This window comes from Streptopelia decaocto, assembly GCF_964273445.1.
Source record: "Streptopelia decaocto genome assembly, chromosome: 2".
In the NCBI taxonomy this organism is placed as follows: domain Eukaryota; kingdom Metazoa; phylum Chordata; class Aves; order Columbiformes; family Columbidae; genus Streptopelia; species Streptopelia decaocto.
The window spans coordinates 23,899,664-23,927,171 of NC_138655.1; the positions used below are offsets into that span (position 1 = coordinate 23,899,664).

The 27,508-nt window shown below is 37.4% G+C and overlaps 1 protein-coding gene across 2 annotated transcripts in view; it reads right to left on the bottom strand.

Annotated features, from left to right (window-relative positions):
• The window catches only part of MATN2 (matrilin 2), a 69,656-nt gene that overhangs the window by 13,239 nt on the left and 28,909 nt on the right, over nucleotides 1-27,508 (bottom strand). The window contains exons 5-21 of one of the 2 annotated variants that reach the window (XM_082045392.1): nucleotides 23,295-23,417; nucleotides 16,627-16,749; nucleotides 14,147-14,269; nucleotides 9,293-9,415; nucleotides 8,031-8,153; nucleotides 6,427-6,549; nucleotides 6,133-6,255; nucleotides 5,650-5,772; nucleotides 5,436-5,558; nucleotides 5,105-5,227; nucleotides 2,732-2,854; nucleotides 2,515-2,637; nucleotides 2,314-2,436; nucleotides 2,019-2,141; nucleotides 1,695-1,817; nucleotides 1,433-1,555; nucleotides 1,146-1,268 (exon numbers count right to left, since the gene is read on the bottom strand). In XM_082045392.1, coding sequence (XP_081901518.1) covers nucleotides 1,146-1,268; nucleotides 1,433-1,555; nucleotides 1,695-1,817; nucleotides 2,019-2,141; nucleotides 2,314-2,436; nucleotides 2,515-2,637; nucleotides 2,732-2,854; nucleotides 5,105-5,227; nucleotides 5,436-5,558; nucleotides 5,650-5,772; nucleotides 6,133-6,255; nucleotides 6,427-6,549; nucleotides 8,031-8,153; nucleotides 9,293-9,415; nucleotides 14,147-14,269; nucleotides 16,627-16,749; nucleotides 23,295-23,417 — 2,091 coding nt within the window. The remainder of the gene's footprint in view (nucleotides 1-1,145; nucleotides 1,269-1,432; nucleotides 1,556-1,694; nucleotides 1,818-2,018; nucleotides 2,142-2,313; nucleotides 2,437-2,514; nucleotides 2,638-2,731; nucleotides 2,855-5,104; nucleotides 5,228-5,435; nucleotides 5,559-5,649; nucleotides 5,773-6,132; nucleotides 6,256-6,426; nucleotides 6,550-8,030; nucleotides 8,154-9,292; nucleotides 9,416-14,146; nucleotides 14,270-16,626; nucleotides 16,750-23,294; nucleotides 23,418-27,508) is intronic. The other variant, XM_082045393.1, reaches the window with a different exon arrangement.

The following is a 27,508-nucleotide window of genomic DNA, read 5'->3' on the forward strand; positions in this document are numbered from 1 at the left end:
ACTGAAACATCTATCAGATATTATTAGATACGTATATGCACTATTTTTCTGCCTCAAGCATGTGCCATGAACTAGATCACTTCTCAAAGCTACTACAAGTGCTCTGTGTGCCTTCTATCATGGAACCTGGCAATGCTATTTTTCCTGTGGTTTGTAAGGTTTCTTCGTGTCTGTGCATCATACAATGTAACTGGAAAGGTCTCTAACATTTCTTATTATTTAAGCTGACTGCAACTAGACTAACAGAACCTGAAGGTGACTGGAGGACACTGAGGATTTTTATCAGAGTAGATCTCCCACTTATGCTCTTTCCACATTTATTTCTGCTTTGACTGCAGAAATTACTGTAAATGTCTGTTACCAAGTCAGTGTAGGAATAAGGAATTTTCAACTTTTAAGCTTGAGCTTTTCTTCTTAGACAATAGCTCTATTTTAGAACTGCTGTCCAAAAATTCCTTTCTGCAGTCATCTGAGGAAAAGATGTGTCACATGTACTAAGGTAATGGAAATACAATGAATAGGAATATCAGAACCACCTCAGTATCATTGCGTAAGTCAAGACAGGGCAGCAGTTCATGGTGAATGGTTTTAGTTAGGATCGAGATCAGCCATGAACGTTACCATTCTTTTAGTAATAATAGTCTCCGCAATGAAAGCATCCATTTTTGCAGAATGAATGTTTTTTCTGAGTTCCAGTAGAAGATCTTCTCCAAGTATTAAGAGGAGATCAGATAAATATATGTAATTCTCTAAGCATGTCGTGTTAGAAGATAAGCAAATAGAAGTAATGATACTTTAAAATGGAGTATATAAAGATAAAAGCTCCACAGTATATGAATCTGATTAAAGTGCACGTTCCTTGATAATAAGATTTTACTTTGGCTTTTTTTCCTGACGTTTGGAAAGAATTTTATCGTACTTGATGCTATACCAAAACAACTCTTTCAGTTTGTTAGTTTTTTGCGTATGAGAGCATCAAGTTAATCGCTCGAGACATTTTCCATCACACTCACATATGCTTTGGGCTTTCAAATATTATATAATTTTTGAAGTCAGGCCTTTTTTTTTAAGTGAGGCATTTGAAGTGAGGTCAAGTAATTTTAGAAATCAAAGGAACAAGTGCTTTCTAAATAAAATGTACTTACTTCTGCATGTTTTCTGATCCTCTTTTAGTACATATCCCTCTGGGCATTTGCAGATGTATGAATCATCATTATTAACACAAATATGTTCACAACCGTGGGCAACTGATTTGCAGACATCTTTACCTAGGAAAAATTGAAATATTGATATGTATTCTATTTCACATATTTATAAATCAAAATATTCCAAATATAATATTTGAAGAACGTATGGCAAAGGAGTATAACATCTTTGTCCATTTATGTAGTGATGCCAGAGAAGACTGGCTGACAGACATATTGTTACTTACTTCGACATGTTTTCCCGTCTTGTCGCAGGACAAAACCCTCATGGCACTGACAGCTGTATGAATTGTTATTATTAACGCACACGTGTTCACAGCCATGGTCGATGGATTTACACAGGTCTTTATCTGAGAATTGTTAAGAGAATTTCCTTATTAGAGCATTTCGCAAATGCAAAACTGGCATTAACAAGCTTTGAGTGAATTTGTCTGTTATTTCTTTTATGACTCAAAAGACTTGTTCCCCATAAAAGTTTCAGCTACTCACTCCTGCATGTTTTCCTGTCTTGCCTCAGTACAAATCCCTTGTGACACTGACACGTGTATGAATCGCCAGTTGGAACACAGACATGTTCACAACCATGGTTGACTGTTTTGCAGATATTTTTACCTTGGGATAATGAAAATTATATTTAGCACAATTAGCTAGGCAAATAACTTTCACAAAATGTAAACATTATGGCAAAAATCTTCCATGAAGGAGCTCACTTCCATGAATTGGTTCTATAGTAAAGAAAAATAACGCACTACTGCTGCATAGTGTGTTTCATTGACAGATCAAGAAGTACAAAACAAAGATTAAACAACTTACTCCTACAATTTTTCCCATCTTCCCTCAGTATGAAGTTCTCATGACACTTGCAGATATAGGAATCATTGGTATTAACACAAATATGTTCACAGCCATGGTCAACTGAGTTGCAAACATCTTTATCTGAGAAGAGTGAATGGAGTTTGTGAGGTGAGGTTTGTTAGGGAGAGAGAATATCTTTTATTAACCAGCTCAAATAGTTGGAAATCACAAACATACACTTGTGCAAGCACTCATGGTCACAACACATAAAAGCTTCAAATGAAAACATACTTTTATAGCTCAGGCTACTTACATCTACATGTCTTCCCATCCTCCTTCAGTATGAATTTCTCATGACACCTGCAGATGTAGGAATCGTCAGTATTCACACAAACTTGTTCACAGCCGTGGTTGACTGAATTGCAAACATCCTTATCTGCAAACAGAAGAGTTGGTAGTTGACATACATCATCAGAATGTGTAATTCATCACATTTAGTTTTCATGATACTTACTTCTGCAGGTTTTCCCATCTTCTCTCAGTAGGAACCCATCATGGCATTTGCAGATATACGAATCATCAGTATTCACACAAACATGTTCACAGCCATGGTTGACTGATTTGCAAAGATCTTTATCTGAAAACAGATGACAGCTCTTGCTGGTTAATGCATTTCTACACAAGCATGAGCTGCAGATAAAAAGTATGCTGATAAATATCAGACTACTTACTTTTGCATGTTTTTCCATCTTCTCTTAGCAGGAATCCCTCCTGACACTTACAAACAAATGAATCACCAGCATTAACACAAGCATGTTCACAGCCATGGTTGACTGATTTGCAAATATCCTTGCCTGGGAATAGTTAGATAATATTTAATGTAGTTTGCTACTTAAACTTTTTTTTTATAAATACAAAGACTTTGGGGGTAATCCTATGAGGAAAGAAAGATGGAAGCCTGCAAACTGAAAGCAAATCTCTAGCTAGTTAAATGATAGACAGCTTAGTTTACCTTGAGCAAAAGAGGATCAATGAAATCTAACTGGTATTGCTGAAAAATGGTGGGAGGATTTGTATGACTGCCGTGTTAAAGCCAGTTGGTTAAAACCTCTCCAAGAAGGATAGATGGGGAGAAAGGACAGAAGGAAGTGGAGCGAGCTATCAGCATTCCCTGCACTGCAGCACAAAAGAAAATATTCTCAATTGCTAATGGAGAACTTATATTTATGTAGAAATTGCAATAATACTGACAGCCAAGTTCAGATTGAGTCTGAGAAAAATACTTAGCTTTAATGGGTAGTGAAAGAAACGCTTGTATTTTCACAAGAACTTCAATCTGAGCCAAATTACCTGGAGCTCTCACGCTGGCAATACAAAAATGCCAAAAAATATTACAGCAGACAATCTTCTAACTCAACAAGCATTATATTCAAGACATAGCAATCTAAGCTAAATCACATTATAACAGATAAAGAAGAAATGATCATGTAAGTAAAAATTAGCTTCAGCTTATACACAACTGTGTACAACTCAGACACATTGTTTATAAACAGAATCAAATAAAAACCAGCAGCAGACATGGCAATTACTTCAAAAGGATTAATTTTACACAGCTGAGTGCCAAAGTATTTTGAGACGGGAGGGGAAATAATTAAAAAAAAAAAAAAAGTGAATTATGATTGCACTATTTATTTTACTAGATATCCCCCAAAAATATGGTCCCTGTAGCTGGGCAGTTTCCATCCCCAGTCTGTGCACACACTCTGAAAAAATAGTGCTATTCCAGTGTTTGAAAAGGGTGACCAGTTCACTGTAATCCTGTCAGCCTGACATTGATTTGCATTAAAATAATGGAATAGATAATGCCAAACTTGATCCAGAATAAAATCAAATAATGAAAATTAATATAAATCGGTATTAGGGAAAAATAGAACCTGGAAAAATAAGTATCTTTTTTAATTGATTATGAGGCTTATTCACAAAGCTCATGCTGTTCATGCAATGGAGCCCTCAGTAAGGCAGCAGTCTTGGTATTTATTTTGATTAAGAAAATGGACTACAGAATCAACATTTAATAGATTAACATTGGCTAGAGAGGGCTTCAGAATAAATTGTAAATGCCTGAACATCAAGTAATTTTCTCTCTAAGAATATGCCATGCTCCTCTGCTACTTAACGTCCTTATGAACAACCCGAAAAAAACCACAAAATAGTCACTGACAAAGTTTGTGGGTTACTCCAAGTTTGAGAGAATGGCAAATAAAAATAGAGCAGCTGTGACAGAAGGACACATGAATCTTTCTGCAAACTGGGTAACAGCAAACTGTATGTATTTTGAAACAGCCAGACTAAGACTATACATTTAGAAACAAAGAATGAAGGCTGTACTTAAAGGATGTGGGACACTGATGTGACTGAGAGTCTTCAAGACCTTATGTTCATGGTAGATAACTGATTGAACGCAAGCGCCGGCAGAATATTTTGGTCACAAACTAATGCTATCTTTGGTGATCAAAAAAAGATAGATTAAAAAAAGATAAAAGAGTAAAAAAGGTAGATTCAAATAATAATTAGGTGACTTATAGTTCCTGGACCCAGCTGTGCCTCCTATTAAAACTTCGTATCTCTGTGGTGTTCCTACAAGGATGCTGATGAATAGCAGAGGTTTTAGGGGAGCAGGAAGAGACTTATGAAAAGAATGAAAAACAGATAAAGAGCCTGAAGAAGTTTCATCTGCGTATCATTTACAACAGGACATGGTAAGAGGTTAAGGAGCAAGTTAAGTCATGGTCTGAATGAATATACGCAGAACAACACAGGAGCAATTAGAACATCAACCCATCGAAGTAAACTGTATCAACATCCTATGCTGAAGATTGATACTTGGCATACTGAATCTAGAAATGAAGTTTGCATATTTTAAAAGCTACATTAAAACCTTAAAATTGGCTGATTTTCTGAAATATATCTTTAGTTCAACCAATTAACTAATAGAAATCTTATGATCTATAGAGAACGATATTCCATTCTGACCACTATGAATCAGTGAATAATCTCCTAATAAAGGAAAATGAAATTTCTTCTTTTATTCATAAACTACTTACTTCGGCACGTTTTCCCGTCTTGCCTCAGTACAAATCCATCATGGCATTGGCAAGTGTATGAATCGTCATTATTAACACAAAGATGTTCACAGCCATGAATGACTGATTTGCAGATGTCCTTATCTAGGAATAATTTAGATTTTATTTACTACAGTTTGATGAATGAGAACATGTCCAAAACTTTGAAGACTAAAAGTAATAAGCTCCTAGTAAATAACTTATCCTCCTTTTTGTCAGGTAAAATCCCCTATAAGAATATCTGCCTCTAACACAATTCGTTTCTTCAGTAGACTTCTGAGTGCAAAAAATACAGTACCATCAAATAACTTACTCCTGCACGTCTTCTCATCTTCCCTCAATACAAAACCCTCATAGCACTGGCAAATGTATGAACTATCAGTATTCACACAGACGTGCTCACAGCCATGGTCAACAGAATTGCAAACATCTTTATCTGGAAAAAAATAAGATATCTGGTGTTTAAAACATGTCTACAAATGCACAGATTATAAAGGAAATTTTCTATTAAAGATAAGGATACTTACTTCTACATGTTTTTCCATCTTCCCTTAGTGCAAATCCCTCGTAACACTGGCAGATGTATGACTCATCAGCATTAACACAAACATGTTCACAGCCATGGTCAACTGAACTGCAAATGTCTTTATCTGAGAACAGTTGATGGTGTTTGGTTAAAGCACATCTAAGGTGAATGTATCATGCAGGGAGAAGTAATAGCTTTTATTAGATCTACTGACATCATTGGAAGAAATGCGCAAAAATTTAGGGAGCAAATACTGCTAACTCCTGGTACCTGACAAACTGTGGGTCTTTTTTTGTCTCAAATCATATCAGTTTGGCTATTAAAAGACACTATTTCTGTCCACAGAGTCTCTTAAAGGCTCTTGGCAGGTGCAACAATACTACTGTATTATAATAGTAAACTACCGAAGGGGTATTTGTTAGAACAGTTCCACAAGCCTACATATCGTAGATAAAAGTCTATGAGTAATTATCAGAGTACTTACTTCTGCATGTTTTCCCATCTTCTCTCAGCAGGAAACCTTCGTGACACTTGCAAACATATGACTCATCTTCGTTAACACAAATATGCTCACAGCCATGGCTGACTGACTTGCAGATGTCCTGTCCTGGGAATGATATAAATGCAGGTTTTGAATTGTAACATGCTAAAAAATGTAGATATCAACAGGAAGGTTGTTTGGTTGGTTTTTTTTTTTTTCCAGTAAGAGGTGAAAAATCCCTTTCTTTCCTTGCCTGATGCGCATGCAAAAATGTTCAATAGATAACTGGTCACTCACTTCTGCACGTCTTGCCATCTGCTCTCAGTACAAATCCCTCATGACACTTGCAGGCATAGGAATTGTCAGCACCAACGCAAACATGCTCACAGCCATGGTTGACTGATCTGCAGACATTTTTACCTGGGAATAATTCAAGAGATAAAAAATTGTGTTAGCTAAGGGTACGATGTTCAAAGTCTTACAATTCCCAGCTACTGAGTGTTCTTGTCCTAGCTGGTATACTGGACTCAATCCTGCAAAGCATTTTGAAAAAAAAGAAGCTGGGATGTTTTTCTTCTGTATCAAAAAGACGCATCTTTGTCCTGCTAATTTTACAACCTTACTATTAAGGAAAAGTGCACTGTTGCAGTTCTAGAGGCTGTAGAACTTCACATGTCCCTAGCATGCAGACGAGTGACCCACGGGGATTTCCAAAGTGTGCAACAGTTCTTTCTATCATCGTCTTCTCAAATTCAGTAATAAACCTGCTCAAACCTGAAATAATTACACTTTTTTTCCCCCCTGTGCTTAGGCTCAGAGGTGTTTGTCCTTTTTTTGTAACACAGGTTTGCAAAAGCTCAGCGTATGTAGTATTTCACAGTAATGAGAAAGACAGATTGTATGATCCTGTGAAATTCTGGAATTGTCAGCTGTAATTGGGCAAGGAGATTTTCAATGGGGTTTTCTGTTAGGGAATTTAGCTACAATTCATGTTTCAAAATAAGATAACATCTTGCTTTCACTTTTTTCCCCTTTCACATCCTTTATTTTCCTGCAAGGATTTCTGCAAGGGCAGAAAAATTCACTTGCTTTAAGCTTTTTGCAAGATTAGAGTTTCAGCATTTTTTGAGACAAGCAAAATGTCTCTGTTTGCATGGACTAACAAAGTAAGGTGTTGTGATACACAGACTGATAATAAGGATCTTTTCATTTGTTATGGTAGTATCTGGATGACTTCCCATTTTTTTTTCTGTAAATTCTTTTTAACAGCAGATGTTGATGAGATCTATGGATATTATTTGAATTACCGTCATAAAGTATTTCATGCCTGTGTGTTTTGCAGTGAACAAAACTATAAAACTAGAGAAAAATTTGCGATGATTTTTTTTTTTTTTAATATCTGCCACTTTTCATAACTGCATAATGCAGTCAACTATGGAATGCAATTATGATATCTCTTTTGAAATCATCCTTATCCCATGCTGAATGAACTTTCCATTAGTAATACTGCAAGGCTATTCATGCTATATAAGACTTTACAAACATTATCTATTTTTGCCTTGATTTGAGAATAAAATTGCGGTGGTCCCATACAGGGATGTAAGTCAGAGTAAAATAGTTTTGGATTCCTAATAGTCCAGTTTCAGGGCTAATTTTTAAGAGGCACGGACATGTAGTGTGTGATTCAGGTGCCTAAAAGTATATATCCAGTGCCACTATAGATGCCCTAGAGTATCCAGGATACTGCTGGCAAATATGACACCAAAGGGGAAAGCGCGAACTTTTGGAATCCTTGAGCATTTAAAATTACACTGGATGGCAATGCTTAGGCAATCAAATCCTACCTGATGGATTTCTTCTATGCGTGTAATAAAAATCTGAGTTGCTGAACAATAACTTACGTTTACATGTTTTCCCATCATTACGAAGCCTGTATCCTTCAAAACACTGACAAGTGTAAGATCTGTCACCATTTACACACACATGTTCACAGCCATGATCGCTCAGAGCACAATAGTCAACTCCTGCAGGAGAAATTTAAATTATTCAAAAAAAACCCCAAAATAATTCAATTAATTTTCATCTCTAGTATTTCCATGGTATATAAGAAGTAAATAGATTGAACTGCTTAAACAATAATCCAGTCCCTTCTCTGATAATATTCATATACCTTTAATAAAACGTAAGAGGGCCTTGTGGTGTACTTTCCATTGGCTGCTTTATGCAGAGTTGAGAAATCACACTTTTGCTGTATCTGACATAGCAAAAAAACTCTCAGGGACCTCAGTGGTTTTTTGTGTAGATGATTATTTGCTTTTGCAAAGAATTGCAAAAAACAAGTACTGTCAAATATGGCCCATTTTTCATCTCAAATTTCCTAAATGTTTCTTCTCTGTAAGACACAGGACCCCCGGGATCCTGCAGACAGCACTTGCCCCAGTCCATTGGCAACACACACAGTGTCACTCATTTTTTTGTAATTAGTTGTCAGAGCAGAAATCTGTTTACCATTCAGGTGTTCCTGCAGCTGTCTTAACATACTTGTGCCTGTGTATATTACACCAGAATTGTAAATCCCAGATGTTTTCCCATTAGAAGTGGTATATGATAAATGCTAATCCCTGCCATTCAACTGCTTATTCAGGAAATCCCAAAGTGCAAAAACACTTTTCATTATGGCCTAAAAATGTCCACGAGATTTCAACAACTCATCTGAAGCTCAGGAATAGGCTAAGTCTCTTTCCTCAATATATATGAGGAGAGGGATTCGCTGGCAAGAAAAGGAGCTATTCAAAAGGGCTCAGTTTCATTGCACGGAGGGATTTCAGAAGCCACAGCACCATGATTCTGATGCTAAGTCTTCAAGTATGGCCTGGAGGAAAATAACTCAGAGTGAAAAAACACCTTTTTACTACAAAGGAAAAGGAATTTTCCATGTACAAGTTGACCAATCTCCATAGTTTGGCTGTTTCTAAATTTCCAGTGGTTCTTGACAGGTATAATTTCCTAATTCCTCTTCCTGTCTGTTTCTGCTTTCAAATCATTATTAAAGTATTATCAAAATGCACTCTAAGAATAAATTGAAGGTGTGTCCACTTCCCTGTACAAAACCAGAAACTTTTCCCAGGTGAGCTGAGATCAAGGAGGTTCTCACAAGACTTACGTGTGCAGGTTTTTAGGTCCTCATTGATGACAAACCCTTCAGAGCACTCACAGATGTAGGAGTCACCAGTATTTCGGCACAGTTGCTCGCAGCCATGATTGCTTTCAGCGCAGTGGTCCACTCCTATTGATTTGTGTTAATAATTGAAGAAATCACACTGGAGCCTTAGATACCTACACTGTGACACTGCAGTTAGTACACAATGCCTTTGCGAATCAAGGGAAAAAGATCATTATAGCTTTTTATTTATGCAGTATAGCCACCTATTTGAGTAATCTGAGTCAACAACATCTAAGTGAAATTAATACAACAACCCTACTTGGCGGATAACAAACCTGATGAAGTACAGATCTCCCTTGCCAAAAATCACAAGGGGAAACTAATGCAAAGTGGAGTGAAGGGGGAACCTTGAAGACCTGCCTGGTCTTACCCACAGAGTCATGCCTGCTTTCTTTCAAAAGCAAGACTGTCTCTTTTGTTCACCATCACATTTTCTCAGAGAGAAAGTATGAATATTAGTAACTCTTGAAATAGAAATTATGGCTTTTAGATTTTATCATAAACAGTAAATTATTTTTCAACAGGATGAGAAATCACCAATTTAAAACTTTAACCAGCCAACAGGTTCAAGTGGTTAAAGCATCGTTGGGGACAGATACAAGTTATCGGAGTGGCTTAATATGTTCCTTTTCTTTAATTTTCCTATTCCAAACAAGGTAAAATTGATTTATTTTTTTTTCCAGTCTTGTATGCAAGTGGCTGTGTGAAAGATGAAGGGTGAGGAGAAGGGAGAGAGAGGTGTGAATCAGTTTTAAAAATTATATTGTCAAACAGAATGGATAACAAAGTAGTAGGGTGAGATATGTGCACATGCAGATGTACTATGTAATCTATTGACTCTGTAAGTACAGAAAAAGCACATTTTGGGAAAAAGGCTTTACTCTGAACTTCCTCATAATATTTTATTGCGAATTTGTTAATGGCTATTTTTAGTTATATAGGCCCAAATCACTTTAGCTTAACTCAATCAAAGATAGTGGAGTTCCCTCAGACACAAACACAGTCTCATATGTCTCTATTTGAAAATCATTTACAGATGTGAACAGGCAGGTCTGCAGCTATTTGTTTACATTAAAAAAAACCTGTACTTAATGTAAAATTACTTAGTTCTAAATATTGCTGTTCATTAGTTTATTTAACTAAGCAACAAGTTTGCAGTAATTGGTCCAGATTCACCATTACACATAGACAGCGATACCGTTGGCTTGAGCAAGTGAAGCTGAGGTGTCAGTTTTTACTAGTTAACCAAGTTCCAGCTGGAACATTCTCCTTTTTCCAAGAGTTTACATCATCATGAAGAGGCTTGTGTAACTTCTCAGAGCACACAAAAACATGGGGAAAAAAAGAAAATAAAAATCCCAGTTTCTCTGTGAAAAATCGCATCTGTTTGGCACCATCTTTTACAATACAAACACGGACATTAAGATGCATTTTAACATTTAAATATTTTGGGTCCTCATGCAGAATCTTTTAACACACACTCTCTCAAACAGCGCAGTAATCACAAAGCTGCTAATTTACCAGGCTTTAGAAATTAGTATTATTGTAAATTGGGTCATCATGTGTGCTTCATTCCATGTGTAAAAAAAAATGTAAGAAAGGGAAGGGTTACTCTTTTTAAAAATAATGAGTGTCTTGGGATGTATCAATTTTTAGGTATTCAACTTGTGATAGCTTAAAATCATAATTGTTAAAAAGTTCTGAGCTCTTGCAACACACCCAAATTTCCTTAAATATGGCTTTATCACAAAGAGTTTATTTAAAAAAAATTACTCCCTGGCCTGTAATTTTTTTTAAATTTTAGTGACTAAGTGTTTCCTTGGAAAAATATGTCATAAATACATCAAGGAAAAATGCTGCTAGTATTTGAGATGATGTGCAAAATGGTTCTCTGCAATAAAAGCATATTTTAAAAGCTGGGTGACTTCAAGTGGGCAATGTTGTTGGGTTTTTCTGGTGCAACACTGATCCTTCCGTTAGAAACATTCATATTAAAAGAGGACATTTTATTGAACAGAACACTGAAAGTGCAAACATATAGAAGGGGGAAGTCTCTACTTATCTCCACACACTGACATATGTCAGTATTATCTTTGCTGCAGTTTACGTAGCACATAGCAATGATACAAATGTTCAACAGTGAGCTCTGCCCTTGTGTTAAGACACCTTAGCTGAATGCATTTTCCCAGTTATTGGGCTTGGAGAAGATGATGCTTTAGTTCTCACAGAATTCTCCCGGAGAAGCTGGCAGTTCATGGCCTGGATGGGTGTACTCTTCATTGGGTAAAGAACTGACTGGACGGCCAGGCCCAAAGAGTTGTGGTGAATGGAGCCAAATCCAGTTGGTGGCCAGTCACGAGTGGTATTCCCCAGGGTTCAGTACTGGGGCCAGTTCTGCTTATTATCTTTATCAGTGACCTGGATGAAGGGATCAAGGGCACCCTCAGTAAATTACAGACCATGCCAAGTTGGCTGGGAGTGTTGATCTGTTTGAGGGCAGGAAAGCTCTACAGAGGGATCTGGACCAGCTGGATGGTTGGGCTGAGGCCAATTGTATGAGGCTCAACAAGACCCAGTGCCGGGTCCTGCATTTGGGTCACAACAACCCCAGGCAGCACTACAGGCTCGGGGAAGACTCTGTGGCCTTTTTTTACTTAACAAAGCAGAAAGTTCAAAGGTTCACAGTTTTCAGAAGTTATGCTAAGCAAACTTATGCTAAGTGAATTCTAGATAAGCAGTTTCTAAACAAGTTCTATAAGAAGCAGTATACCTAATAATTCAATAAGCTCAGGCATTCTATTCCCTAACACAGTACAAGAGGAAATGGCCTCAAGTTGTGCCAGGGGAGGTTTAGGTTGGATATTAGGAAAAATTTCTTCACCAAAAGGGTTGTCAGGTACTGAAACAGGCTGCCCAGGGAAGTGGTTGAGTCACCATCCCTGGAGGTGTTTAAAAGCTGTGTAGACGTGGTGCTTAGGGACACGGTTTAGTGGTGGACTTAGCAATGCTAGGTTAACAGTTGGACTTGATGATCTTAAAGGTCTTCTCCCACCTTAACAATTCTATTATTCCATGATTCTTTACTGGATCAGGGATCTCACTACAGCATTATTTCACTAGGCCTGGCTCATGTTGGACTTTACAGTAACATAGGTTTGCATAGATCAGAAAGATCTCAAAAAGGACCCAGGAGCATTTTCTCACTCCGTTCACACCTCGCCCTGCTGCAGTAACTAATCTCTGTAGTTCATAAGACACATTCATTTCTGCATGTTTTGCCATCATGTTGTTGGGCGTATCCAGGATAATATTTGCACACAATTGACTCTTCAGTGTTAACATATTCACATTCACAATCATGCTGACCTAAAGTACCAAAGTTTACTTCTGTGGAGAGAAAAACAGTGAAGAATTCAAGCCAGCCATGACTGTTTCTGAAGTAAATGGCTTAGAAAAACTCACTTTTCCTAAACAATGCTGGATCCTGTGCTTTGGGCACCTGCTAAAGCTGACAGTGAGCTGATGATCTGAAAGTGATTGCAAATATTTGGCTATTCAAGACTTCACTTCGAACACCACATTCATCAGAAGTCATGCATTGTGGTGAAGGAGGAAGGCCTGATGCTGGTTGCCAGTGATACATTTTCCCTGATTTATTAAGATGTTCTGCTTTATTTTACAAGCTTATCTAACATGAGCCTTGTTATAACAAGTTTTGGAACCAGAGCTTAATCCTGGAAATGTCACCAGGTATACAGCCAAATCCAAAGCCCCATAAGGTTAAGGAAAAATACACTAAATGGGAATTACAATTTCCCTTTAATTTGCAATTGCATCCTTGCCAATAAATATTCTACACAATGCTGTTCTTTTGTTCCTGTACGCACCAAGGCACATGCAATCTATAAAAACCTGAATCTATTAAAATACCATATAGATAACAAAAACCAGAATAGCATGAATCGCTGTAAAAATGGCAGTGTGTAGACTAGGATTCTTCATGAGAACGCATCTTAAAGACTGAAAGAAAATACAGTTCCAAAACCAGATAAATTTTATGAGCATCTAGAAATATAATTATGTTGCTCCAGGCAAGCTTCTTATTCATAAAATATCAGTAGTACAGCTCTTCCCCCACCAAGAACTGAGTCACCCACTGAAGCTAGTTCACTTTGCTTAATATATTCTCCTTAAACTTTAACATTAAAAATTAACATTAAAAATTAACATTAAAAATCTGCTGTGATTCCAGGCCTCTACTCAAGAAGTGCAGTAACATGAAAATCTTTTTAAAGTAAATAGTATGTGTGATTGGTTTAGAACTCTGACTTTGCTGTTTTTTCTTTTTTTTTTAGGAAACTGTTGAGTTTATTGTGTAACTTCAAATTGATTTTAAGAGCTACATTACGTATCTAACACTTTCCCAAGCTAATGAAATACATCTGTCCTTGGCTAAACCAACTGGGCAAAGAAAGGTGACGGGTTTTTTTAAAGTTGTTTGTGTCACTACAAGACAAGGTCAAAAAGTTTCAAATAAGTAATTAACTTATTGGTTTTGAGCCACTCTGGTTCCTGTATTACTCCTCAGGTTTCCATAAATCTCTTCAGAAAACTTCTAGTATACAATCTGGTCTATAAAACAGAAAACAATCTATTTTTCCAGCATAACTGGCTCAGTTAAAATTCAAGTTTATAAAGAAACATTTGTTTCAACCTTAATTATAAAGAACACTTTCATCCTTTCAGAGGGAAACCATTCACAGCAGGTTTAACACCATCCAAAGGATTACTCACTTTTGCATGTTTTCTTATCTGGATTAAGTCTAAACCCTTCTTGGCATCGACAAAAATAGGAATCATCTGTATTAACACATTCCTGTTCACAGCCATGGTCCTGAAGAGCACAATAGTCTGGTCCTAAGTGGGAAAAAATTGTGTCAGTAAGCCATATAATTGCTCAGAAATAAGCTAAGTAAAAACCAGTTAATTTGTTTTCTTTTTTCTAGCAGCAAGAGTGGCAAGAGTCCCCTTAACAGTTAATTTAGTACCTAGGAATGACCTCTACCCGCCTCATTTGTAATCTGAATTTGCTACTCTCTTCCAGCCACACATGGAGTACTCTGCTGGTGTTGGCAGGGTTGCACTCCTAGGCCGTGTTCCTTGTATTTCATTCTGAGAAGTCTGGAGTAATTCCCAGAGAAAACATTTGTCAGATATGCCTGACCGTACTGATAACATTTACATTTTCAACCTCTTCTTTGTAGCCATGAGCATGAAAGCTTACTTTCTATTTCTGAAAGGAAAGTCAGGATTCTGAGATAATCACGAGACCTCAGGAGCTGGCACCCCAGGCCCAGGCCTGCTCGCTGATGCAGAGATCTGCTCTGGCATGGGTGTGAGTTGGTGATCATCCCCAAGATTCAGTATGTAAAACAAATATGTAGAAATTTGTGGTAAAGATTTTAAATTTACAACATTTTAATCCAGTGATCTGAAGTTTACAGAGAGTGTGAGCTGTAATCTGAGCCAACAGTGTGCTCTCACTACACAAAAAGCAAACCTCATACTGGTGCACTGGTGTACTCAGCACTGATGATGTTGCATTTGACATAGTTTGTCCAGTTCTGGAACAGTCCCTTCCCATCTCTCCCCAGTTAAGGGGAATAAAATGAAGAGGGCTCAACAGAGACCTATGAAGGCTGTTGGTACATAGTCCACATGGCTTGTGCAGAGAGCTTGAGCAATCTGGTCTTATTTAGTGTGATGAAGAGAAAGGTGTTTCACTGCAGCCCACAATTACTTGCTGTAGGTGATGGAGCTAAACCCTTTTGGTAGTGTCAAATGATATAAGAAGGAACAATGGTCATCACCTGTGGTTTGGGTAATTCAGGTTAGACATGAGAAAAATTTTTCTCTAGAGGGATAGTACAGCAGTGAAATAGGTTGCCCAGAGAGGCTGTTGATTCTCCATTGAAGCTTTTTGAGACTTAGCTAGATAAAATCACAACTGACCGAGTCTACAGTCTGTGGCAGTTCCATTTTGAAGAGGAAGCTAGAGTAGATGACTCCAGAGATCCTGTCCAGCCAGCATTTGAAATTAGGTGTCTAGTCTGACAAGTCATCCAGATTCCCCGCATAATCAAGGAAAGTACAGACACTGCCATGAATTTGTGTCAAAGCTGTGAGCAAGCACTTTCTAGAAGTACATGTCTCTTTCCCTTGATTATAAGGTCAGATGTCCAGCCTGGATTAGATGCTTTCTAAATGTTAAAATGAAGTGAAATAGATATCAAGCATAATACGCAATGTAGTCTATAAATTAACATAGTTTCTCATCCTTAAGACTGAAAGGCCTCCAAGGCTGTAAAAGCACAGAAATGCAGTTCTGTATTGATGCATTTTTTGAGAAATAGTGTCTGTACACATTATTCAACAATATAAGGCTAAATTCACCACTGGCATCAGCAGTTCCACTCATGTAAAGCTAATGGAGTTTGTCTGCTTACAGACACAATAGCAACATTTCTTTATCAAGATCCATATTTTTGAATTTTGTACTAGGAATATACATTAAGGTTTTCCTTTCACACTTTCTGAAGTGAGTTATGACATTAAACACTGTGGAGGTTGTAGTTTGTTTTCCCAAGTAAAGGAATCCTTGGCAAAAGTACTTTCTGGTCTGTCAGTTCCCTTCCGCTTTATATTCCCTCCCAATTCCAGTCATTTTTGAGCTTGTTAGCCCATAACAATCAAATTTGACAAACAACAAACAAGCAAAGCTATGAAGTTGTTATAACCTGGTTGAAACATGGAAGCTATTGAGAAAAATCCATAGAAAAATAGGCTGCAATGTTTCCTCTGATTGTGAAACTACTCTATTTAATTTTAGCTTGTCTTACAAGCTGATTATAAATTGTCTCATTCAGATATGGTTTTTTACCTAGCTGGGGAGATGACACTCTAACTGAAAAATCTGGATATCAAATAAACTATGCAAGACAAAGCTTTTGACTTTTCTATTGAAAAAGGAGCCTGGTTTCATGTTAAAAGCTTCCTGTTCACAGAAGAAAACCCTACTTCCTCTCCCCCCCAAAAAAATTACCCCCCAAAACAACTCTCATTGCTTTCATGACCTTTGGCTTGGAGGGTACTCCAACATTTTTTGTACATGATGCATTATTCAGTGTTCCCAGGACCAGTGGGAGGATTACTGCTGAGAACTGGAAGACATAAGAAGTACAAAGTGTTCATAATTTAACCTTATCACAACTTACTTCTGCATGTTCTTTTGTCTGGATTTAAAATGAACCCTGGGTGGCATCTACAGTAATAGGAGTCTTCAGTGTTAACACACTCATGTTGGCAACCTTGGTTGTCCAAAGCACAGTAGTCTACAACTGAAAAAGAACAAGACCAACACGTACAATTAGAAAAACAAAATTAGAACTATTATGTACAGAAATTATGGTACTAGTTACACACAGTAGCTATAAAAAAAGGAAAAGCTGATGTAATTTCTGTCCTGAAGAGCCTTTCTGCAAAAAGCAGTGTGTGCTCAATACCCATGGGTACATCTGATTTGTCATGAGTGAGTCCTGGATGATTTCTCCTACCCTTTGAACATTTATCAACTCTTGGATTGTCAGAAGCCTTCTCAACATGTCTTCTCAAATCTGGAAACCATGTCTCAGTTAGTAACTCTGTCCAGATGTTCACACTGTAGACCAGGGCATAGCAGTTTGATTTAGTTCTGTCTCTCCAGTCCCAGTCCTGCAATTGCTCTGCTCTTCCTTAGTTCCCTCCCAGTTGTACTAGTTCTCAAGAGCTGTTCCCGTAGCCTGAGTATGGAGGAGACCCATGGCAATACCTTCTACACTGGGGACTCTCACAGTACATTCATTCCCTCTCATGTGCTCCAGAGTTACCCTGTGCGTAGCAGCTGTGAAGCCTGAGAGCTTCAGGCTGATATTGACCACTGATATTGTGCTTACATAACGCCTTTTGTATGAGAGAAATAAAACATCATAACTAGTCCAGTCACTTATTTAATAAGTCCAGTCATTTATCACACAAAACCATATTTACGAGATTGATTGCTAAATGGTAACAAGGTAATGCTTCAGAGCTTACTCCATTCAGCCCATTCAAAAGTGCTGAAGAAGTGAAAAGAAGTGAAGAAGTGAAAAGTGAAAAGTTTTTTTAAAATTTCTTTGCAGGTTAAGCTGTTTCTTCACAGAAGTCTTAGAAGAAATTAAAGATAAGTACCAGGCAGGTGTTCTCTCCCCAAAGAGCTGCCAAGCCCACATTAGGCAAGTTTACCTAATTCTTTCTGCAGAAGACAGTGACTCGCTCAGCTTCACACCGACGTTTAACGAGACAGCTTCCCCTTCTTCGCCAAGTAATTTTTTCATTACTTTATACTGCTGTGCCTCCCAAATTACTTTAAGAGGCAGTAATTTGTTTTAATGAAATCAGTTCCTTCTCCAATAGCTCTGCCTTTGCAAATCGTGTGTATACTTAGGTGTGTTAAGGTCAAGGTCATCTAGTCAGGAAGGTAGATAATCAATTTAGTTACTTTGAAAGAGCTTCTTTTAGCCCTCCAGAATATTTGTGTTGAATCAAGTCCCATCAGACTACTTACTGGCTTCTATGTGAGACCATTTTCCTGGCAAGCACCTTCCTGTTTCCAGACTGAATAATTTCATATAAAAACATATTTACTGAATATATATTTCAAGGATATAATGTGTCATACAGTTAGTCAGCCCTCCTCTTAAATTAATTCTAACCACATGCCTATTTTCAAGTGTTTTAGAAGACACATTAAGATATAAGTACTCTAAAGAATATATATTTTTTTTCTATCCAGCATCATATCTGGGAAACAGCCCATATGGATTGCTCCATAAATTCACCTTCTCTTCTGCATTTCAACCCTACTGAAATGTGGATAGGATAGGATAGGATAGGATAGGATAGGATAGGATAGGATAGGATAGGATAGGATAGAAGAGAAGAGAACAGAACAGAACAGAACAGAACAGAACAGTTCCAGTTGGAAGGGACCTACAATGATCATCTGGTCCAACTGCCTGACCACTTCAGGGCTGACCAAAAGTTAAAACATGTTGTTAAGGGCATTGTCCAGATTCCTCTTAAACACTGACAGGCTTGGGGCATCGACCACCTCTTTCGGAAGCCTGTTCCAGTGTGTGACCACCCTTTCAGTAAAGAAATGCTTCCTCATGTCCATTCTGAACCTCCCCTGGTGCAGCTTTGAACCATTCCCACGTGTCCTGTCACTGAATCCCAGGGAGAAGAGCTCAGCACCTCCCTCTCCACGTCCCCTCCTCAGAAAGCCGCAGAGAGCAATGAAGTCGCCCCCCAGTCTCCTGTTCTTCAGAACAGACCAGCCCAAAGTCCTCAGCTGCTCCTCACAGGACATTCCTTCCAGCCCTTTCACCAGCTTGGTTGTTTAAGAGATGACTAAACACATCTTAGAAAGCTTTATTATCAACATTTGAGCAACTATGATCCTAAGCACTTTTAGATTACAATCTCTTGAGGGAGGAACTGTGCCTTCTTATAGCTATGCAACTCCTGACATACTGTGGACCAATAGGGGGAAAACAAACAAACAAACAAACAAAGCCCACATAAAACATGAACAAACCCCACACAAACAAACAAACAAACCAACAAACCCACCACCAGCAACAAACACACACACACACAAAAACCCCACAAAACCAAAACCACCACAACCTCATTCTTCCAGGACTGCTTTTTTCCATTCACATTAATTCTGGGGACCTCTTACTCACAGTAGTAGGTCCGTTGCCCTGCAAGAATAATGAGCATATCAACTTAAATAATGCCTTTCCACTAAGACAGTTAGGAAGTGAGAACATTCTCTCTTGACAGTTGCTTTTGGAGATAAGTATTATTTCCTTTTTTCAATAATTTTTGTACACAAATTCCCCTAATTCTGGGCAGGCTTAGCCTTGCAGACTGGCACTAGTCCTTTACTTGGTTTATAGAAAATATACACAATTTGTATAAGAGCAAAGCAGAATAATATTTTCCCATTTTTTTAAAGTTTTGTTATTTTTGCATATCTGTAATGAGTCATGAGATACACATTAGAATGCGAACATTACGTATCTCACTGTTTTTAATGTTAACCCATGCCTATCTCAATAAGAAACTTTTACAAAGGATGAATTAATGAACTTTTTAGTGAGCAAGCAATTAATTTAGTTGCCATCTCCCCATGTCTGTTGCACCTTGTTTTTCTTGACTGGAATTAGTTGGTAAGTGATGAGAGCCATCTTTTCCTTCCAGTGACCAGTTCTACACTCTGTGTGCTTACATTGCCCTCTGAACTGTGGACAGCATGGGTCACCTTTCTCTTATGTTGTTGTTTTACTCCTGTGATGTTTCTACAGGTTACTCAGGCTTAGGAGAACAAAGTAAGAAGAAGGGTAGAAAAAAAGGGCAGGAAGAAAAGGCAACAGAGTAAGTACAAGCATAAGGAGGATGAAAAAGAATGTGAGAGAAGAGTAGAGCAGACTTACAGAAGACTCATAAGAACCTAGAAAGCAGCCCAAAAATGTAGCAGTGCCAGGACTGTCAAGAGGTGTCAGCAGCCAAACCACTGCCAGGAGAAGAGGTCCCAAGCCCAACAGCTGCAGCAATACGGAGACAGTCTAGCACCGGTTCCAGGAAAGAGAGGACAGCATGTCCAGCTGCACTATGAAGGTGGAGAGACTGAGTGTCCAGCTACATGATGGAGAAAGAATAGCTCATTACCACCAAACTTCAACCGACAGGATATTTTTTTTATTTGAAAGGAGGGCAGCTAACATGGAAAGCTGTTTAAAAAGGCAAAGTGATAGTGCTCTGCCAGCCATACCTATCACTGAGCAGACAGTTTCAAATATCATTTAGTCTACAAATTTGCTCATGAACTGTGTGTTGCAAACACTCAGAGTGGTTGGCCATTCAGTGGTCACTTGGAATGGATATGTTGTGAGCTCCTGGTTATGAGATTTTATTTAATTATTGCCATTCAGGTAACTGGGCAACTTGTGTGTCAATGAAACAATCAGTATTGCCTTTGATCCTTAACCAGAGAAATTAGTCCATCAGAAAAGAGGACGACAACTTAATAAACCTGTCTGTGAGAAGAGTTTTCTTCACTTTCTCATTTACTTTTGCTGCAGTTAAAATTATAGAAGTCTTAGATATCTTAGAGAGAAACCTTTGGCTCTTTGAGACGATGATGTGTATGTCCTACTGAAATTCTCTCTTCGTTCTCTGCATGAAGAGGACAGAGTAACCTTAATGAGGTCCCTTCCAATCCCTAACATTCTGTGATTCTGTGAAGTCACTGCTTTTTGCAAAACTGTTGTTGTACTTAGTGATCTCTGGTATATGTGTACATCATGATCTTCTTATGATCCTGCTCATTTGATAATAAATAATTCACAGAAAGGAACAGTTAACTAGCTTAAGAGTAATGAAAACTGAGAGTTATCACTACTGATTCAGTACTATACACAGTCTCCTTTACAAGATTTTCAAGCAAGGATGGTTATTCATTGGTGATCACATCTGCAGAAGCTGTACTTTCTTGGTAGTAGCATATTCCTTAAAAATCTCAAATTGTTCAAATCTGAAAAGTAAAATCCTGGAAACTGACAGCTACTACCATTCACAGAAAAATTAGCATCAAAACTGCAAACTACCAGACAATCTTTTCCTGTTCAGGAAATGTAGCAAGGCTAAGTTCTTCATGGGTAAAACATGATTAACATACATTGAACCGTTCACATGCATCAGCAAGAAATGAAAAAGTTAAATGGTCAAATAAACGCAAAAGAAAAATGAAAAATAGAAGTGCTAATAATGTGCTTCAAAATCACAATTCATACTGCTAAGTATTGCAGGGATATGAATAGCATGAGTACATGGTTTTTGATAAACCAGGTATAAATGAATAGAAATCAAGTGGAGAGGAAAGACAGCTATAAATTGCAAGATACCATAATAAACCCATGCATGAACTGTATTTTGAAAATAACTGAAAATAATAGAGAACATGAAAGCTTGAAATGTCATCAACAGAACTTAAAACAGGCCTATATCTCTACATATCAATGACAATAAGTGAGGAGGTATAAAAAAATGTTCAAGATGTATCACACCTTCAAATAGTTCTCTTCAGACTTTGCAGAGAATTGATTAACAGGCCAAAACCAAGTGATACTGCAAGAAATATAATAAATGTCACAGAAGTATTTTGAAGCTTTAATAAGAAGAACAGACTTCGTATTATAGAGGACAATATCAGGTTTGATATACAAAGAATTTTACTAAAATTTATTTTTATCCCTACAATGCTATGGTATCTACATTCCTGGTAAGAATATCTTGGGCTGTAAAGCACCTCCAACTTGATGAAGAGAAAATAGCAACAACAGTTGATGACACTAAGGGTGAATTATTTCAGACTAGAATATACAGTAGGAAAGAATTGAGGATGAAAGAAGCTGCCAAGAGAAGTACAAATCAATAGCAGAGAAATATATGCTTTATCCTAACATATGTAAAGGTCATGAGGATTAGCTAAGGTTATTTTATGAACTTCTGTGGAGCATTAGATGTAGACATTTGGGCCAGAACATCTAACAGGCCATCTTGCCTAAACAGTCATCATTAGCTACGTTTTCAAAACAATTCAACTTCAGAAAGCAGGTTCGTAAAATGGTATATTAGTGTACGGGGGATAAATTATGTTGAAGAATTTAAACACTCCTATACTGAGATAATGAAGCTACAAGTAAGAGAGACACTTCTGAAGAGTAAGTACAGAGTGAATGTTCTTCAAAACCACATACGTTATCCTAGGTCTAAAAAACCTCAAAACCTCATTTGTGTGTCCCATTTGAAACTGCATGCAGAAAGTTCACTTCCCTAAACTGTCTATTTTGCATCTCAAAATAGACTTATTCTGCAAGGTAATAGCTCTGTGAAGGTAATAAGAGACAGATTACATAATGTTAGATTTCTTTAAAATGACAAGAAAGAGCAAGCTGCCTAACAAGAACATTGTGGTGGCCTGAGGCAGATTTAGGGTGAAGGATTCACTTCCAGGGATTTTCAGCATGTGTTTGAAATTAAGCGTGCATTTAAGTGCTTGCCTGAAGAGAATACCTAACAAATAAGGCAACCAGGACTCACTAGGGATTTTCTTGTGGTGGATACCAGAAGACAATATTTTACCAAAATGTAGCACGGGATAAAAACTTCCTGAGAAGGCTAATAGGCTAGTAAAAAAGTTTATGCTAAAAATATTTACTGTATATAGATGTGGAAGAAGAGTGAGCTACTTATATGGTAGTAGAGTCCTTTACTGCCTGTAGTGAAAACTAAAGGCACATAGTGCTTGGGCTCTTATGGAGGGCTAAACTTTCCTTAAAGTCATCTTCCCCAAAAGAGTTGGAAATCTGTCCTGGCATGACCATAAAAGCAAGTGAGAAATGGCAAGAAATTGTCTGCTTTCAAGTTTCTCCATGTATAACTTCTGTCTGAAGAGGAGCTACCAAGTTTGTCTGGATTTGTTTGCTTTTTAATGGTCACATATATCATGCCAGTACATTACTGGCCACCTACATGGATCTAGAATAAAACAACTGATGTATTCAAAACAGCAATGTCACTTTCTGTGTGAAATTCGTTGGAATAATTTTCCCAAGGCACCATTCATTATCAGTAAAGGTGTACGTACACACCAATTTGTGTTCTTCCTTATCTACCACTGATACAGGAGATGAGAGCTTCCCATCATTGTCTGTGGCTAAACTGGGTACTAGTTTACATTGAATTTCCCTTTGGTTTGTGTGAAGAGAGAAATGTGAATTGCTAAACTCATACTCACCAATACAATTCTTTCCATTTGCATGAAGCTCATACCCTTCGTAACACTGGCAGACGTAAGACCCAGGTGTGTTGACACAAATCTGCTCACAGGCATGTTTCTCCACAGCACAAAGGTCCTGAGCTACAAAACATAATTGCATGGAAATGAAATTCTTTGATCTTCTATAATGCACAGGCGGACTACAGATCACAAATAAATTTCAGGAAGCTATGAACAGCTTTTTAGAGATAAGCTCACTCTAACACAGATTATGCCAATGTTCTGTTAAACAGTGAAACTCTTATGCCAGCAGGAATAACCGTTCAAAGCTGAGGAGCTCCTTCCTTCAACTGAAGGCAACGACTATTGATAACATAATAACAGAATACCAATGGTGCCCAGTATAGTTGCTTGACTGTATATTTCTCTACAAAATTTGAAGGACATTTTTGGTTGATTTTTTTTGGGGAAAAAAAAAAATTAAAAAGTGTTTATTTGTGGTGTTTTTTTTCTTTTTTTGTGTATAACCCTCCTAGATGACTGATTATGAGGTTGGAAAGGGAAAGAAAATGAAAACACAGCACCAAAAGACTTGGGGATATTTCATTTCTGGGTTTTATAATTTTTCAGTTTTGTGCAAAATACCATAGCAAGTTACCCCTCCCAAGCAAAAGGTCTCATTAGAAAAATTACTATGCCAAATGAGGTCAGTTCAGCGCCTGACTGAATGAAGCACATTGGGATTTCTTTTCAATAGACTAAGGTTTCTGAGAACCCCAAGCTCCCCCAGTGAAATCTCTGGAAAGCAGAATACTTTGTGTTGCTCAGGATTAGGCCCAAATACTGCTCAACACGTAATGATCATTTACATCCACAAAGAAGGCTTTTGGAACATGTCTGAAGAAACTAGCCAAGCAAATATGAATTTTCTTTTATAGCTGTCTGCTTCATATCAAGCGGCATGATGAACAGCATAAACAGTCCTTTAACTCTCTTGTTCTAGTACAAATATCCACAAACAGATAATTTTCCAGCTTGTTTCAGCCACATTTCCTCTTTTGTACTATTCTATGTACTAATGTAAGATCTGAACATCTCTAAAGAAAAATGGAAGAGATTACGTTAAACAAACAAATACAGTGTAATGAGTAAAGAAAAGCCATTATCTGACACAACCACTCTTCTCTAGAAAAGTTAGGCCAAGTTTGTGAAAGGAGCATCCTTTACATGGATCAAAACCATGTTCATGGAATAAATATAAGAATATTTCAAGTTGAACAAAATAAATTTTTCCCTTAGTTTCCCCTAGTTTTATCCTGGAAGATAGCTGAGTTGCTTTTTTCTTCCTTCAATGCAAGGAAATAATTGTCTTGGAAATAATGTTATAATGAAATGTTTCAAGGAACAAAACTATCATCTGTTCAAAAGAGAAATGCACCCTTTTCCAGACTGAAGCATAGTTATCAATTCATTGCTGATTGAAACCATCTGGTTAAGAGCTTTTAAGAACTGGATACTTACATGATGTTCTCTCACAACATAAAAAAGGGGAACAGAATAATGAAAAAATAGTATAACATTAGGTACATACCATTCATCTCTTCTGCATTGTTTAATTTAGAAAGTGTTAAAATATACATGTAAGGAAACTATTTGTTCATGAAAGAACTGACAAATACATCCAAACCTTAGATAAATACATCTGGTTTATGTTGATCATTTATTGTACTAAACATAAACACGATGAAGATTTATTTTACTTAGAGGTCAAGTGAGGAACATGTTGTCTCCGTGCACTTGTGGGCAATCAACACACAACGAAGGTAACTAAAATAGTCACAGACTGCGGGTTTTTCTGTCGCCATCCTTCCCTTTACCCCCAGAAATAAGCTGTCCAGCTTGGCCAGGCTTGCTGCCATTTCCTAATGAATTTTGTTACTTCTCTGGAGAGTTTTTCAACATAATGGTCTGACCTTGCCTTGACTACTTACTACTGCATCATCTTCCTCCACCAATGATTTGCACTACCCATTTGCACATTTAAGGCCAGTTTGATGGCTCTCAATATTAAATTTCCAGTACTAATTGTTAAAATTAGTTTATAGGTTGGTGATGTAGAAAATGTCCATTAGAAGTAGGCTACAAACACATTGAGTGACCCATTTCCCTTTCATATTTAGCAAACTGCAATCTAGTATTATCTGACTAATCATCAAAGCAAGTCCACAGTCAAGCAAATAATGTGTGACAGGTAAGTGGGGAAAACTAATATAAGACTGAGTCATAGCTAGAAAAAAAGTAAAGCAATGCAGTAATGGGCTTTGAAAAATGGTAGAGAAGGAACATTTTGGGGGCTGCTGTGTGTGGGTCACCAGTAGGAAAACTACACACAATTCCAAAACTCTCTTGGAAATTAATCTGTAATTTGAAGCAGCGCAGTGCTCAAAAGCTGAACTACTGGCTGATAAAAACTATGAGAAGGTAACACAAGAAGAGACACAGTAAAGAAAGAATTTTTCATACTTGTAATTAATTTTTTTAATTGACTCAAAAAAATCCAGTTGTCAAAGTTGATGTTAGGGGTGAGGATGGGGAAAAAGTGTGAGTGGGGAAAAAAAAAAAGGCAATTTTGAATTTCAAATAATTTCTGGAAAATTGAAAGCAAAATAATTATTTCTTAGAAATTCTTTAAGAAAATAAATAGCATGAGAAGGCTTTAAAAGAAAGGCTTAAAGGATACGAAAGTTTTAAATGAGAAGCATTGTAAGAGGGACACAATGGGAAGAACAGAATTAAAATGTAATTACACAGTTGGAGCCATCATTTGGGATCCTGACCACGCTCCTTCTGAAAAGCTGTAGCAAGTATGCAGAAGCAGAGAAAATAGGCAGTGTGAAAAATTGTTCTTGTCACTATTCTTCTCTTGGCTCAGTTGCTAAACCAAATAATAATTAGGAAATATTCCAGATTGGACTGATTTTTTTTGCATCTTCTTGAAGAAACAAAAACACAAATTAAATGTTAAATTTGATCCATTTAACACAAAACATTCCCCTATAATTCACACATATGCATGTGACAGATGTCTACATTTGGTGAAGGATGCTGGTGAGAACTAGAAAACAGAAATTCCTAAAAGTAACTCAGTCTATAGCTTGACCTCACAGGAGGTGAACAGCTCAAAAGCTGCTGTAGCCCAAAGGGTCTGAAGACACTTCCACATAGCAGTGAGAATGCCCAAATCACTCTGGTGCTGATGTTCTTTTGCTCCTATTCCTCTCGACTAAGGCTCTGACTGAAACTGTGTCTCACTGCATGTGCAAGGACTCTAATACCCAACCTGCAGAGTCACCTCAGATACTGACACACTCCCACTTTTTCAGTGGTCATTAAGTATTTGACATAAAATACAACACTAAGCAAGAGAGACTCAGAACCCTCTAATCCTCAGCTACCTGATTGTTTTACACCACTCTCCTGAGATGTCGAACATGTGAGTTCAAACACAAGGATAGGATTTGAGCCTGCACCCTTCACCTTAACTCTAAATTATCAGTTGTGAGGGTTCCATCCTATGCTCTCACCGTGACTGTTTCCAGCTTTTTGAAGACGTGTTTTCCAAATCTTTTCTTTTGGCTAGAATCAGTTTGGCAATTTTTACTTCAATCCATGCACTGGCATGGGATTAAAAAACGTCATTTTTGGCAGTTACATTTTCCACAAGTAATTAAAACCAGTATTCTATAATTTTCTTTAAAATAATGGTGGATACAGAAATAAATTTGGCATACCTATCTAATGTAGTCTGCTATTAATCACTAGGAAGCAAGTTAAAATGGACAAAGAAATACTGCTTACAAAGATCACAATTGAAGCGAAATACAGTTTGTTATTATAAAATATAAGGCCAGTAAATTAAAACTGAAAAAAAGTCAACCGCTTTAAATAAGGAATTAAGAGCATAAGCTAGACTTAGGAAACTATTATTTGAATGGTTGCAAACCTTTATACTTCAAGCAGCAGCTTTCCAGGGAGAACCTTCCAGAAGGGCAAGTTATTTCACAGTTCTCTAGTATTGGGTTTACTGCACCTTAGTACTGACTGCTATCTAGACCAATTACTAAAGCAGCTGGATTCACTTGATGTGAGATGATAAATCAGTTCTTTCTTTGATTGTTGCTTCACTGTTGAACTTATCACACCGATAAAATTCAAATGCAATGTTAAGTAGT